Here is a 14,096-nt window from a genome sequence, read left to right as displayed (position 1 = left end):
TGAGGTTAGTAGGTGTGTTTTTATTTTGACAAACCCAGTATCACATTTGGGGCCACTCTGCCGAGCTCAGTCAACTACTTTCTATGGCTAGAGAATCCCACAGGAAATAGCCCGCACAGCGAGGGCTCCTCTTCGCGGAGAGGAAGGGAAGTCCGGGCTGCGGGCTTCGGAGCAGAAGAACGAGCGGAGCTGAGGTGCCCACATTCCCCAGGAGCCCAGGGAAGGCATGGCTCCTCAGAACAGGCTGCTGGAGGCTGAGGACAAGGTGGTTACCTAGTGGTATCTCCGGTTCCTGTCTGGAGCTTTTGGCTCTCAAGTGGTGGAGCAGAGGTTGAGGCTGAGGATGCAGCCCTAGCTCCAGCCTCGCACTGGTGTTCTGAGGGCAGGGCGCCTTCTGCTGCCCGGGCTGCCCTCTGGAAGAAGTGGAGAAGCACAGAGGGAGGAGCCGTGAGTATGTCCGTCCTGCCGCCCCAGCAGACTGATAAATGGGGAACTGCTCCCTCACTGAACGAGGCAGCAAGCTGGGCTCTGAGCTGTTAGATCTGCTTATGATCAGTCACAGCATGGGGGGTAGAAGGGTGGGACAGGACCCTGTTCCTGGGGACTGCCAGTTTCTCTCTGGCTCAGAACTCTTCCCGTTATAAGTATGGCTTCCTGAGCCAACACTTTACCTGATTTAAGGGCTCTTCTGTCCAGGTGTCTTCACTGTCTGCTACTTCCTGGGCTCCTGCCATCTCCCTCCTTGGATGGGGAGCCCTGTATACACCCTTAACTCCTGCTGAGGGAGGCAACGCTGACTGATGTGGATGCCCAAGCTGAGGAGCCGTCAGCCTTCTTCCACTGACTTTCTCTGGCAGCCCCCCGCCCTCCCGCAGCCTTGTTCTGCATTCCCACCACCTCATCGGACGGCAGCTGAGTGAATTCCACCCCCGAAGCCCCATCCCTTTGAGATAAGCCTTGCCCTTTCCACATGACAAGTCCATAGGAAGCAGCAAGGGACTGGACGTGCACACGCGAGCGGGAGACAGCTCTGCTGAGGTCAGAGCCAGCATTCTGCCCGGGCACTCTGCCTCTGCAAGCCTCCCCACTGACCGTGATCATCGTAGCTCATTGCCAAAGGGCGGCTGAGGCGGAGCACTTGCCTAGCATGCACAAGGCCCTGGGTTCCGTGCCCAGTACATACGCAGGAAAGGTGGCAGCTGAGAGGCCCTGGCTCAAGCCCCTCACCTGCTGGAAATGGCAGACAGGGAAGCTTGCTTCTTGGCTGAGTGGCCTGACGGGGTCTGGCACAGAGGGCAGCAGACTCAGCCTGTCCTGGCCCCTGCGGAGGGGGCCAGCTTGCCTGTGCCTCCTGGCCCTGGGCCTGCAGGAGAGACTGGGCTCAGACCACAGCTGCCGGCTCTTCACCCCTGCCCCACTGCCTAGTGCCCCACGCCTGCAGGAGCTTAGGAGAGGCAGCACCATTCATCTCCATGGTCTGTGTCCTCTCTCCCTGCTCCCTACTCCCAGTCAGACCGTCTGCCCAGGGACAGAATAACTGGTGCCCCGCTCTTGGAGATGCCAATGAAGCCACTCTCTGGCCCCCACCCACCCCAGTGCCCTATTTTCACTGGCTCATCTGCTGGGAGGCCAGGAGTGCTCAGGTCTGGTTATTTGTTTGTTTGTTTGTTTGTTTTTGTCTTTTCTTCCGGTACCAGGAATTGAACTCACAAACTTACACTTGCCAGGCAGGTGCTTTGCTGCTGAGCTAAATCCCCAGCCCCCTTGTTTGTTTTTTGATGTGTGTGATATTGGGGATTGAACCCAGGTCCTTCACACTGAGCACATCCCTATCCCTTTTATTTTTATTTTTTAGTTTGAGACAGGGTCTTGCTAAATTGCCCATTCTTCTGCCTCAGCCTCCTGAGTAACCTGGGATTACAGGCAGGTGCCACCTCGCCTAACCTGTGTTTGTTTTGGCACTGGGAATTAAATGAACCCCTCCCACATGTTAGACCAGCAAGTGCTCTACCACTGACCCACACTCCCCCGCCCTTCAGGCCTGGAAGAGGACAGTAAGCAAGTGGGAGACAGCTTGGGCACTGTGATGCCAAGTATCCCGGTGGGCATTAGGCTCTAGCTCCATCCTGACAGTCACAATTCTGGTCCGGCCTGTGGCACTCAATACCTGTGTCAATACCCATGTCACCCTAAACAAATCACTTTACTCTTTTGAGCTTCAATTTCCACTTGTGGAAAATGGGGATCATCTGTGTTTCACAAGACTGTTGAGCGGATGCAGAGGTCAGGCTGGAGCCCAGGCCATCAGGATTCTTAGCCAGTTGTTCCTCCGCCTTCCCACCCCCACGGCCCCCTGCATCACCTACCTGCTGCCTTTGCAGTCTGCACTTCCGGTCTGGGGGGTACCTAGAATGGGAGGAGAGGCTTGTATGCGCAGAGGATGACGGGGCGTCTGGGCATGCAGACTAGAGGCTGGCTCCGTCTGCTGCCCCAACCCGTGACCCTGCGCCTTCCACATACATACCAGCAGCCCCTGGGCAGGGCGGGGCTGGGCACCAACAGCTCCAGATAGGGGAGGGCTTTGAAGTCGTCCTCTCCAACAGCCACATAGTAATGGCCACTCACCAGAGCCTCTCCTGCGGACAGTGGGAGCCCCTCCAGGGTGCAGAGTCTGGGGAAAGGTGCAGTAGATAAGGGTGGGTGGACAAGATGGTTCTTCCTACTCAGCAGGCCGTGGAAGGTGGGCACTGCTACTCCAAGGCACCCCTGGCCTCGGGCTCTCTGGGTACCAGTCACCCAGGTTCTGCCCTAGCTCAGAGGGCTAGACCAGAGAGGCCTCTCCCTGTGGCACAGGCAGAAGTCTCCCTGGAGGGACAGTCTCTCCTGTGTCCACCTTCGTGAACAGCTGGCACCAGTGGGAGCCTCTTGAGGAACTTCGGGGCCCGTCCAGTTCCTACACTCACTTGCGCACAGCCCCGCTCTGCAACTTGGCTTTCTCAGTCAGGAGCTTCAGCATGGTTTCCCAGTCCTGGACGGCAGCCTGGGACAGCTTCAGACTGAACGGGGGACTCCGCAGGTCCCCATTCCTAAACACACTAAGACAAAGAGCAAGCTGGTAAGGAGGGTCTCCAGGGTACCCCAAGTGTGAGAGGAAGGGTGGCCCAAGAATCAACGTGCTGGTCCATTTTCACCCATCAAGCATGTTGCGCTTATCTCCCCACCCACAGCCTGGGACAAACCCCACTTCCTTTCTCGCTGAAGCAGAAATCCGTACCCCTGCTCCCCAACACCGGCACTCACTGGATATAGCAGGGGGCACCTGGAGGCAGCCACCGTCCAGCGGCCCCATCACACTGGTGGTGAGTCCCGGAAGAGTCCTGCAACCCAAGTCAGGCCCTCAAATCAGGCGAGAGCTAAGCCTTTGGCTAGGGGAGGGTCAGTTTATAGAGTGTGGGGTGAGCAGGCAGGAGCCAGACCTGGGCGGGAAAAGGGGCAAGGAGGGATGAGACCGGCCACCAGGGGCTGTGAAGTCACTATCTAACCACCCCTTCCACCATGTGTGTCACAACTTCCTCTCCTTTGGGGACCAAGCCTGGAGAGGAAGTGAAAGGCTACCACAGGAGCAAGGGACAGTGTCTTGAATTCCCAACCCAGGAAGCATAGCAGGAGGCTTGGGTGGGCGTGCTCCATGAAACTGGCAGCTCTGGCTGCTTCCAGGGCCTCTGACTTCCCAGACCACGTTGGAGCAGCCCCCGGAAGAGCTGGAGGTCAGAAAGGCTGGGGACAACTTCCCCGGACTCACTTTCAGTCTGGTGTTCTTCCCACCTGGATCCTTCCCTCCAGGGGGTAAATAGCTGAAAAGACAGACAGGCCACAGGTCACCATGGGAAGCCTGAGACACCAGCAGCCCACCAGCTGCCAAAGTGTGGAGTTTACTGTGCATCCCTCCCCACTGGAAGTGCCCTTCAGGCTTCCCACTCCCGAAACAGATGCTAGCACTTGAACCTGCCTTGGGCCCCCTCAACTGCCAAGTCTGGCTGGAAGCAGGACTGGACCCTCAGAGATAGGGTTGAGAGAAATGAGTACATTAGTGTCCTGTATCATGGGAATTTTTCTCATTCATTAGATAGGTGGTTTTGATGGGGCGGGCAGTACTAGAGATTGAACTAAGGGGCTCATACATGCCAGACAAGTGCTCTGCCACTGAGCCAACTCCCCCAAAAGTAGGTGGTTTTGTTTCCACCTACTCTTTGCCAAGAGTCTCCATCTTGTCCAAGTCTGTCTAGCTCCTGAGCCCTGCTCTTAACATCACAGTGGCAACCTTAGCTGAAAGCTCCCATAGGCCTTGGATGCCAGATCTGAGTTGGAAGCTCAGTTACCCCGACCCCTCCCACCTGGGCAGACAGCCCCACCGTGTAGAGGAGACTGTCCTAGTTTGACAGGACAGTTGGGGATGCCTAAACAAAGAAAGGGAAGGGACAGACAGCAAGACTGGTGGTGGTGGTGGTAGGGGATTAATCAAGAAAAGATTTTGGGAAGAAGTTCCACCTGCAGAATGGCTTCCTTCTCACAGGCAGCTACTGGCTGTGATGAGTTTAAGTGTTAGTACCAGGCAGGATTCAATCCGAGCTGGGCCTGGTGGCACATGCCCATAATTCCAGCATGAGGGAGGCTGAGGCAGGAGGATCACTGCCAGTTCAGGGCCAGCCTGGGCTACACAGTGAGTTCAAGGCTGGCCTGAACTACACTGAAAGACCTTGTCTAAAAAAAAATTCAATCTGAATTGCAGCTCAACTGTCTGTTCCTCAAGTACAGGCAGGTTTTCACAATTCCCCCTTCCAACTAGTAGGCATGAACCCAGCCCCAGGTTAGGAGAGACTATGTATGAAGCTTGGCATTTGCACAGTAAGTACGGGAGACACTATTGCTGCTGCTCCTTCCCCTCCTCTTCGCCCCTTCCTAGGCTCTTTGAGCAGCCCCACCCGACTCACTGGAGCTTGTGGAATGGTTCAAAGCCAGCGGCCACATACTGCCCTCCATTCTGCAGGTCTGCCAAGTCAGTGACAGGGTGGCCGTCACAAGGCGTGTAGAGGGCACGTATGGCCAGTGGGGCCTGCACAGCTGAGGTCACCTCATGAAGGAAGGCCTCCATGGTGGGGAAACGCTGTTGGGTTACCACCAGCCGGCGGCCTGGGGAGAAGGGGTCTCCATTCCGGTACACCACTACCCTCTTGGCTGTTGGACTGCCACCTGCCATCGTGTGTCCTCAGTCAGAGACGCGAAACTGTTGCCAGGCAACTTCAGGCCAGGCTGGGAGCCATGCCAGAGGTGGAGTCCTGCTCTCTCACCCAGGAAGGCAGGAAGAGCCTCTGGTAGCTCAATGAGAGGAAACAGCAGAGATCCTTTTTATTTGTGAACTCAAGGGCTCATCATTAGTTAAGGTAGTCTGAACTCACTGAACTTGGTTTTGTTTGTTTTGGTACCGAGAATTGAATTCAGGACCTTGTGCCTGCCTGGCAGGTACTTATGCCCCTGAGCTATGGCTCTCTTGTCTTATTTTTTGAGGCAAGGTCTCACTGTAGTGCAGGCTGGCCTCAAACTTGAAGTGATTGTTCAGCCTCAGCCTCCCAAGTGCTGGGATTACAGTTATACAACACCATGCCTTGGCACAGGGATCCCATTTATAAAGGTTTTTTTGTTTTCGTTTTTTTTTGAGACAGGGTCTTGCTATATAACGTAGTCCAGGCTGGGTTTGAACTCTCAGTGATCCTCCTGCCTCAGCCTCCTGAGTGCTGGGATTACCACCATGCAGGGATCCCATTTAAACACAGATGTCTTGGTACACTCTGGAGCCTTAATCACTCTGAACCCCAATAGTTTGAGCTCAAGGGGAGATGGTGCTTGGGGTTTATTCCCTATGAAAGATGGCTGAGCTGGGCATGGTGGCGCATGCCTGTAGTCCAAGCACTTGGGAGGCTGAGGGAGAAGGATCTTTGCAAGTTCAAGACCAGCCTGGGCTACGGAGGGAGCTCAAAGCCAGCCTGAACTGCGTAGTGAGATCCTGCCTCAAAAAGACCAAAAAAAAAAACCATGAAAGATGGCTGAATCTGCTTCTCAGCCATGAGGATGATGCCCCATGCTAGTAGGAAGTGAATGGGCACCCAGAGACAGGACATGAAAGCAGCCAGGTTCAGAATCCAAGAAAAACCTTTATTCCCCAACCACTTTACTTCCCCAGGTAACTGCTTAACCTGAAATTTGGATGAGCCACAGGCAGATGATGAAAGGGTATCCTTTGTCCTTTGCCCTCTACACATACCAACTCTACTCCAGCCTCTTCTGGCCCCACCAGCCACCACTGGCTGGGGGTGAAGGCAGGAGGGAGAGCTGGTACCAGGATGAGGGCTTGCCTGTTCCACTACCCTTCACAGTGTCCCCCTTAGAACCTGTTCCTTGCCTGTGTTCCCAGGGTCTAGCCTGGGGGTCCTGTTTTCAATGTTCTGCCCCTCCTCTGGTCCTCCCTTGTCTCCTCTAATCCTGTAGAAGACAGACTCTCAGGCAGCCTTGGTCTCCACAGTGCAGGCCTATGGTTTTTCCATTCTTTGTGACTAGGCTCACCGGACACTGTGTCTCTGGAACCTCTATCACTGGGTGTCTGTGCCTTGGGTGATTTAGTCCTGAGATCCAGCTGACCAGGCTCTGGGCCTCCCAACATCCCGTTCCAAACCATGTGGTCCTCTGATAGGCGCATCTCGCATGGCCTGGCTGTTTGCGAGTCAGGCTCTTTGCGGCCTGGCTTTCTGGGAGACCTGTCCTCGGCACCTGGGTCCTCACAGAGTGCAGGCAGCTGTGTCCTGGCCTTTCTGAAACATGGGGTTGTCTGATCCTCTGGAAGTTTCATCTGCTGCAAGAAGGTTTGTCCTCTGTGGTCTGGCCCGTTGGTCCCCGTGTCCGCTCCAGCCTGGCTATCTGATGGTACAGGCAGCAGTGGCCCAGCCTTCCTATGACATGGTTCCCTGCCTTTAGCCCTGGCACTGGTTTTGTCAGTAGTGGCCAGACTTTCTGGGGACTTGCAGGGTTGGGACTTCCCCTTCTGACAGGAGTCATCCAGAAGGTCTAGCTCTCCAGTGGTCCCGTCTTCCAGCAGTGGGTGTGGCTGTGACCATGCCTTTGCATAAGCCTGTCCCCTAAGGTCTGGGCACAGGCTGGGCTCATCTCTGGTCTGGCCTGCTTCTGGGGACGTCAGTGTGTGTTTGAGAATTAGATACTGTTGGGAGAGAAGAGACACTGCGTGATGCAGGCCTGAGCACAAAAGGAGGCCTCTCCCCAAGCCCCACCCCCCAGAGCGCCCAGTTAGCACCTACCTCCTTACGGCTGTTGATGGCCTGCTGTAACCACAGCAGCTCCATGGCCAAGTGGCTTCGGTGGTACTGGAGCTCCTGGAGCTGATGGCTGTTTGGCAGTCCTGGGCTTGTGGGCTCTTTGAGGAGGGAAGAAGAGGAGAATGTTTTGAGAGTGAGACCCCTTGCTGCCCACCCATGTCTCTCCCAACCAGGCAGAGAGCAGGAGGGGGTCGCAGCTTATCTAGCACATTCCTTTAACATCTCAGACGGGGAGCCTAAGGTGCACAGAGGGTCAGGGGCTTGTCATGATCTAGCCAGAGAGGTACCTGGGTTCTCCGTCCTTGATGTGTCTCCGGTCTCCTCTTGGCTGGGGTACCTGTTTTTTTTGCTGTGCTCAACCTGAAGCCAGGAGCTGTCCTCTCTGTAAAGCCTTCCTGGGTTTGCTGAGGTCTCTCCTGCAGGTGCCTTCTCCTCCCAGATGGCCTTTTCCTCTGGCTCTTTAAAGGGGATGCGGCTCTGCAGCTCCTGCTCTGGACCTGGTACTTTCTCTGTTGCTTTCCAGGGACAGTGGGATTTTGCCTTCTGAGAAAGCACAGAAGTATGAGAGCCCTACGGCTAAAGCCCTCTACAAACTGGGCACCTTGGTCCGGCGGACAGTTGGTAGGATTAAGGAATGGGGTGTGAGGGGGCAAGTGCACTGCCTCTCCCAGTGACAGAGGTTTGTCGTTGTCGGAAGAGTGGGTTCTACCACTCCCCTGCATCTCCTGCCCAGGTCCTTCCCGTCCCTTCTCCCCCTGGGCTGTGTGATACCTTTGGGGGAAACTGGGGCCTGGGAATCCAGCCAGCACTCCACTGAAGCGTGCCCAGGTCTCCCTCGATCTCCTGTACAATCGACTCGTACTCAGCTCGCAGGCTCTGAAATCGGCGTCGGACCAAGAAGCCCCGGACACAGGCCTGAAGTGTAGAAAGAAGTCCAAAATCATTTTAAGGGCGCTCTTGGGTCAGTCATCCCTAGGGCTGCATGAGAGGACACGGCCACAGGGAAAAGACAAGCGACACTGTGCGCTGAGGCTCCGGGAGGTGTTGTTTTTGTGTTTTGTTTTGTTTTGAGACAGGGTCTCACTATGCAGTTCAGGCTGGCCTTGCGCTCACTTTGTAACCCAGGCTGGTCTCGAACTTGTGACCTCCTGCTTCGGCCTCCCCAGTGCTGGGATTACAGGTGTGCGCCTCCACGCCCGGCTGTTTTTGTTTTTAAGGCAGGGTTTCACTATGTAGCCCAGGCTGGCCTCGAACTCACGGTGATCCTCCTGCTTCGGCCTCCCCAGTGCTGGGGTTACAGGCGTGCGCCACCACGCCCGGCGCTCCCCGGGAGTTTAAGGGGGATTCTGAGCTGCATCTCCCCCTGGCTTACGGCCCTTCCTGCTCCACCCCCGACGCCGCAGGAGCGCTCAGGGAGGTCCGCGGGTCTCGCCTTTCTTCAGGATGGTGGGGTGGGCCGGCACCTCCGGTGTCTGGCACGCGGGTAGGGGACTGATCGTGACAGCCTCATCTTGCTGGAAGGTCCCAGACCAAGATCCCCAGGCGCACCGCCCACCCCAAAACGAACCTGCAGCGCTGACACCTTCTGAAGGACAAGTTCCGACTCCATCCGGACTCCAACCGGTAACTGTCGCGCGCCTGCGCAGTGCGTCATTAGGCGGCGCCCCTCCCGAGCTGCGCAGGCGCAGAACCCCGCCCTCCGACTCCACGGCAACCGTCCTCTAGCAAGGGTGAGACTCTTCATCGCGGGGCGGCGCGTTGCCCCAAAGACTCCTCGCAGAGCAGCTGAGGGCGTCCTAGTCCTGCCCGAGCGGAGCCTCCAAACCAACTGTGCTGCGCAAGGGTGTCTCGAGGAGAGACGCAAGGAGGGGAAGGAGCACACGGAGCCGCTTTCTTTTTTTTTTTTTTTTTTAATTCCATCCAGTGCCCCCCGCCCTATAGCACCTGGGAGCTGTGGAATACGCTCCCGAGTCCATAAAAAAGTCACAGTTTGAAAGGAGTGAGAGAGGCATTCTGGGCTTGCGTCCAGCACCTACGCAGCTGACTGCTCCTCAGGCTCAGCGTTCTCCGCCAGGTGCAGTTTCTGTCTGTGCCAGTCAAGGATGATGAAGCTTTAGATCCCAGTCCTGCCTGACACCTCTTCCCATCCCGCACAGGCTTAGTTTCCCCGGCCGTGCCAGTCTGTCCATAGTCTGACGTTGCAATCCTCACCCGCCCTTCTTTTTGTGCCTGTGGTGCTTCGATGGGCCCTTGGGGCTCAGACAAGCCAAATTTGTGATCTACCACTGAGCTACACCCCCAGTCTTCTCTGCCTGCCCTTCTTGCTAGTCCCTTGGCCCTCTCGTTTCTTTCTTTCTTTCTTTGTCCTTTCTTTCCTTTCTTGGCAGGGTCTCACTATGTAGTGCAGGATGGCTTTGAACTCACGGAGATCCTCCTGCCTCAGCCTCCCAAGTGCTGGGATTACTTGTGTGCTCTCTTTCTCTTTTCATCCAGAGAATGTGGGTCAGATGAGCTAGTGGACCTGTGGTTGCTGTGTGTGTGACAGGGTGTAGATGAGGATTTACTTTAAATTAGTAAAATCAGTGTTCAATGCTGAAAAGGTAGGAGAACATCAGATAACCTTTGCCAGGGTTTGCTGTCAGCTACAGTACGTGCAACTAGATTTGGTTGTGGTTGTTTTAGATTTTGATCAGCAGGTAAAACATGTTCCTTGCACCCACCTGCCCCCAAATATTTGTGAAATTCCTCTACCCTCTTGGGTCAGTAGGGGCAGTTTGTGCACAGTTCTGAATCAGAAAAAAGACTGCAGAGGGTGGGGATGCTTCTGAGTACCCTGGAGGGAGGAAGAAACTGACCTCATCCCATCCCTCATCCCTTTGTCCTCGGAAACACAGGCACACTGTCGGTGCCCTTCAAAAGGATACATAGAATTACTAAGATCTTCAAGCTGTCAAAGAAAGGGAGGTTTCTGTCAGTGGGGGGACCAGACTGAACTCCCTGTGCTCTGGGGGCCTGCTGGTACGGATCTAGGGGCTCACAGCTTTTGAATGCATGCACACCCTCCTTTTCAGCAGAGGCCAAGAATGGCTTCGGGAAAATGTATCTCCTCCCACCCCAGGTTCCCTCAGGAGCCAAAGCATCCAGCTTCATGACCCACGTTGCTAAGCAGCTGGTCCAGGTTGCGGTCGGCCATGGTCTTTTTCTGTTCCTCTGGCAGCCCCTCAGTGACTCTGTCGTCTTCTTCCTCGTCCTCCTCCTCCCTACACACATCCAGGCTGAAGTGCAGTCGGGCCAGCTTCTCTTGCATCTCTCGCACGTGCTCCAGCTGCTCGAAGGAGCATTCCTTCCCTGGACAATGTCTGTCTGAGCCTTGGGAGGGGGTCCAGAGACCAGGACACCCAGTCCCTCCCAACCCCTTCTCTGCCCAGCCCCAGAGACTCACCAAAGGCCTGGAGCTTGCCGGAATGGAAATCATTGAGCAGATTCAGCAGGCCGCCCTCCATCTCATAGACGTCGGTCACCTCGGTCAGGAAGGAGTGCTGCAGGGGCGTGCCTGCAGAGCCACCCCCGCCTCCGGCCAGCACTGGGCGACATTTCTCCTTGCCTACTCTGGATAGGACGGACGTGACCATGGTCACAGGGTGGCAGGGCAGCCACTCCCAGATCTTTTTGTTTTTTTTTTTCTTTTTGAAACAAGCTCTCGCCATGCAGTTCAAGCTGGCCTTGAGCTCATTTTGTAGCCCAGGCTGGTCTTGAACTTGCCATGATCCTCCTGCCTCAGCCTCCGGAGTGCTGGGATTACAGGCGTGTGCCACCATGCCCGGCTCACTCCCGGATCTCCTGTACCATCTGTCTATACACTAATTCATCTGCCCATCTACTCCACAACACAAGTTGATGTTTGTTCTTCTGGCCCTGCCCTGGGGACCACAGTGGATAAAGGGAGGGGAGTGAGTGAGAGGAGTGGAGAGGTAAGAGGTAAAAAGAAGTCTTTCCACTAATGACACAGCCAAAACCATGCCTGCAAGAGAATTCTTGAGTACAGGGTCTTGCTATGTAGTTCAGGGTGGCCTTTGAGTTCACTATGTAGCCCAGGCCAGCCTTGAACTTGGTGGTGAGGCTCCTGCCTCAGCCTCCCAAATGCCGGGATTACAAGTGTGGGCCACCATGCCTGGTGGGCTCTTGAGTTTCTGAGAGCCCCACTTATCCTCCTGTGATTCTGAATGAGTCACTTGCCTTCCGTGATCGTCGGTGAGCTTGGGGATAATTACTCCTTTATTGCCACCAAAGCTATCTCACGCACCCCCATCTTCCTGTTTCTGTTCTAAAACCTTTTGAATTTTCCATTTCCTCAGGATACACAGAAGTCCTTGCCGGTGTGGCCTTCCTTCCTTTCCAGCTATGTTTCCTACTGTTCTCGTCCCCAGCTAAGCTTCAGCTACACCCCCCTGTGGCTGTCTCCAATCACGCCTTTAGAGAGGTGGTGTAAAAAGCCACACGGGGACATTTAGGAAAAGACTTTTAGGGGCTGGGGATTTAGTTCAGCGGCACAGTGCCTGCCTGGCAAGGGCAAGGTCGTGAGTTGGTTCCTGGTACTGGAAATAACTCCCCCCGCTCCCCCCCCCCCAAAAAAAGGAAAAGACTTTGAACTGCGGGAGAAAAGCCACATTGTACTGGGTGGGAACATGCATGGACATATGGGGTTGGATGCAAATTCCCAATCATTAAAAAAAATTCGGCAGAGAATTCAAATTGTATACCCAGATGTCCTCCAACTATTTCTTGTTCACTGACATGTCAAGGGCGCCAACCACCTGTTGTTCCTGGAAACTTCCGGTGAAGTCTTTCTTTAGTTTTTATGCCATCAGGAAGTCTCCCACCCTAGCACATTCTTGCCTCTTTAGGGTGCCCAGTGGCTTCCTCTGGCTTTCAGTTCCTGGCAGTTTGCTCACTTCCTCCTCCAAGGCTCAGCCTCGCACTGTTCAATCCCAGTGACCCCCTTGGCCTTCAGCATGCACTGGCTCTGAGTCATCTCAGCATACAGGGGCCGGTTGGGGCCAGCACCAGGGAAGGCGTCAATATTGCTTAGCAACTGTAGGCCCTCCCTTCGCCTCCTTCCCCACAGGGCTCGGCCTGGAGTTGGAGGCCCTCTCCTTTTGCCCAACTTCCCCTCTTTACACACCTCTTGAACTTGGCCCGCTGCTTGGGGGATGGCAGATGAGGGAGTCCCAGGGCCAAGGAGCCACTGTGGCTTGTGGGTACCGGGACCCTTCGAAGTGTGCTTGGTGCCTGGGCTGGCTGAGCCAAGCAGGGCTTGGGACTCCTTTTCTTCTTCTTATCATCCATTGGATGCTGGCTGAGCCTCAGGCCTGGGAAAGAACCAATCCCACTAAGATAGGGGTTAAGTCATCCCTTCACCCAGCAACCCCCAAGGACCACAACGAGCCCTTTGCACTTCTCGCAAATGTCAGGGCCAGATGCCAGTGCCGGCTGCTAGGTGCATGGACAAGCATATGAAGGCCTTTCCAGGGCCCGCCCTTGTCTTTCTGGCTGAAAGCACTAGACCAGATGGGGCTCTCTTGTCCTGGTGCGCGGGGATTCCCGGCCCTGTGGCTGAGGGGGTGGGGCTGGAGAGGAAGTGGAGGGGCAGCAGGGTGGATATGAGCTGGTAAGACCCCAGGTAAGGATGAAGGTTGTCTCCACTGGGTCTCATTGGCACACACCGCCCCATCTGTGGGTGTAACAACCAGGTGAGAGTGGGGGCTCCGGAAGGTCTCAGCGTGGAGCGGTGCCCACTGTAAGTTTTTGCAGGAGAAGCCCGGCTACACAGGGCAGGGCTCTCCTTTCCTCCTGTGTTTCTCTTCTACTTTACTCCGAACTACAGATGCCAGGGACTCCCAGAAGTTCCCTGGCACAGCTCCTAGCCATTCCCTCTTGCCAGTGAGAAAGTCCCTGGGGTGGGTGGTCAGGCAGCTGGCAGGCTGGGCCTCCAACAATGGCTGCACGCCCGTGGCTGGCACTGCTTAGTTGGCTCCAGTGCAGCCCTGCCACCTAAGCCTCTGGTCTGCTGGGGTCCTCTCCCCGGGGTCTTACTTCAGATTGCTGCCACCAACCCTGACCCCGGGCTCAGAGACGGTGAGGACAGGCACTGAGGTGGCTGGTATTGCATGGCTCAGCGCCGCGGTGAAGGGAGACGGGGCGCATCTTTGCCGCTCCCTGCAGCAGTGTGGCCCAGCAAGGGGGCTTGAGAGAATTGGAGCAAGAGCCCTAGCTCGCCAGGAGCAGCTGAAATAAGAAGGGAGCTGTTTGCCACGCTCAGCCCCCGAAGCGCGAGTGGAAAGGATCTCCCAAACGCAGCAGCGTCACAGCGCGTCATCCGGTCCCCTCCCGCCTGCGCTTCGTCAGGGGCAACTGACCTGGAGGTCTGGGGTCCCGAGTGATGCTGAAGCCTCGATGCAAATTCCTCGGCCTTCCTCGCTGTCCTCCCCGGTACTCGGGTACTCGAAAGGGCGGCAGCTAAGCCTAAGCCGGAGGGAGGTGATTTGCATTTAAAGAGAAAGTGGCCGCCTTTGGCTGGGGACAGATCGAGAGGGGCTGCTCCGCTTGCTCCTCACTCACCCTCTCTCACTAAGGCGACTGTTGGACGTGTGGTACGATTTAGAACATTCTTTCCCTTCCCGGTTAGTTTGGGAGGGAAAGCACGGTCCTTATAAA

General features: G+C 55.8%; 3 protein-coding genes across 4 annotated transcripts; all 3 read right to left on the bottom strand.

Annotated features, from left to right (window-relative positions):
- Nucleotides 1-5,342, bottom strand: Dcdc2b (doublecortin domain containing 2B). 2 transcript variants are annotated; one of them, XM_013519556.1, is made up of 9 exons: nucleotides 4,992-5,342; nucleotides 3,803-3,854; nucleotides 3,301-3,377; nucleotides 2,964-3,095; nucleotides 2,525-2,671; nucleotides 2,367-2,406; nucleotides 1,228-1,363; nucleotides 672-778; nucleotides 1-413 (listed from the first exon to the last, which is right to left on the bottom strand). In XM_013519556.1, exons 1-9 carry the CDS (start codon nucleotides 5,255-5,257, stop codon nucleotides 270-272), a joined length of 1,101 nt encoding a protein of 366 aa, XP_013375010.1. In that variant the 5' UTR covers nucleotides 5,258-5,342; the 3' UTR covers nucleotides 1-269. The 2 variants fall into 2 exon arrangements, with proteins under 2 accessions (XP_013375010.1, XP_013375011.1); XM_013519557.1 differs by having other exon boundaries at nucleotides 672-775; nucleotides 4,992-5,339.
- Nucleotides 5,343-6,189: 847 nt separating this feature from the next.
- On the bottom strand, nucleotides 6,190-9,054 carry Iqcc (IQ motif containing C). The gene is made up of 5 exons (XM_005395053.2): nucleotides 8,950-9,054; nucleotides 8,154-8,297; nucleotides 7,670-7,925; nucleotides 7,365-7,480; nucleotides 6,190-7,267 (listed from the first exon to the last, which is right to left on the bottom strand). Exons 1-5 carry the CDS (start codon nucleotides 9,034-9,036, stop codon nucleotides 6,473-6,475), a joined length of 1,398 nt encoding a protein of 465 aa, XP_005395110.2. The 5' UTR covers nucleotides 9,037-9,054; the 3' UTR covers nucleotides 6,190-6,472.
- A 222-nt stretch (nucleotides 9,055-9,276) lies between these two features.
- Ccdc28b (coiled-coil domain containing 28B) lies at nucleotides 9,277-14,096 on the bottom strand. The gene is made up of 6 exons (XM_005395052.2): nucleotides 13,799-14,096; nucleotides 12,565-12,751; nucleotides 10,825-10,991; nucleotides 10,540-10,730; nucleotides 10,307-10,329; nucleotides 9,277-9,469 (listed from the first exon to the last, which is right to left on the bottom strand). Exons 2-6 carry the CDS (start codon nucleotides 12,726-12,728, stop codon nucleotides 9,415-9,417), a joined length of 600 nt encoding a protein of 199 aa, XP_005395109.1. The 5' UTR covers nucleotides 12,729-12,751; nucleotides 13,799-14,096; the 3' UTR covers nucleotides 9,277-9,414.

This window comes from Chinchilla lanigera, unplaced genomic scaffold (assembly GCF_000276665.1).
Source record: "Chinchilla lanigera isolate Chin_1 unplaced genomic scaffold, ChiLan1.0 scaffold00051, whole genome shotgun sequence".
NCBI lineage: Eukaryota > Metazoa > Chordata > Mammalia > Rodentia > Chinchillidae > Chinchilla > Chinchilla lanigera.
Note: the sequence above shows the minus strand (reverse complement) of the source record. Positions and strands in the feature narration are given on the sequence as shown.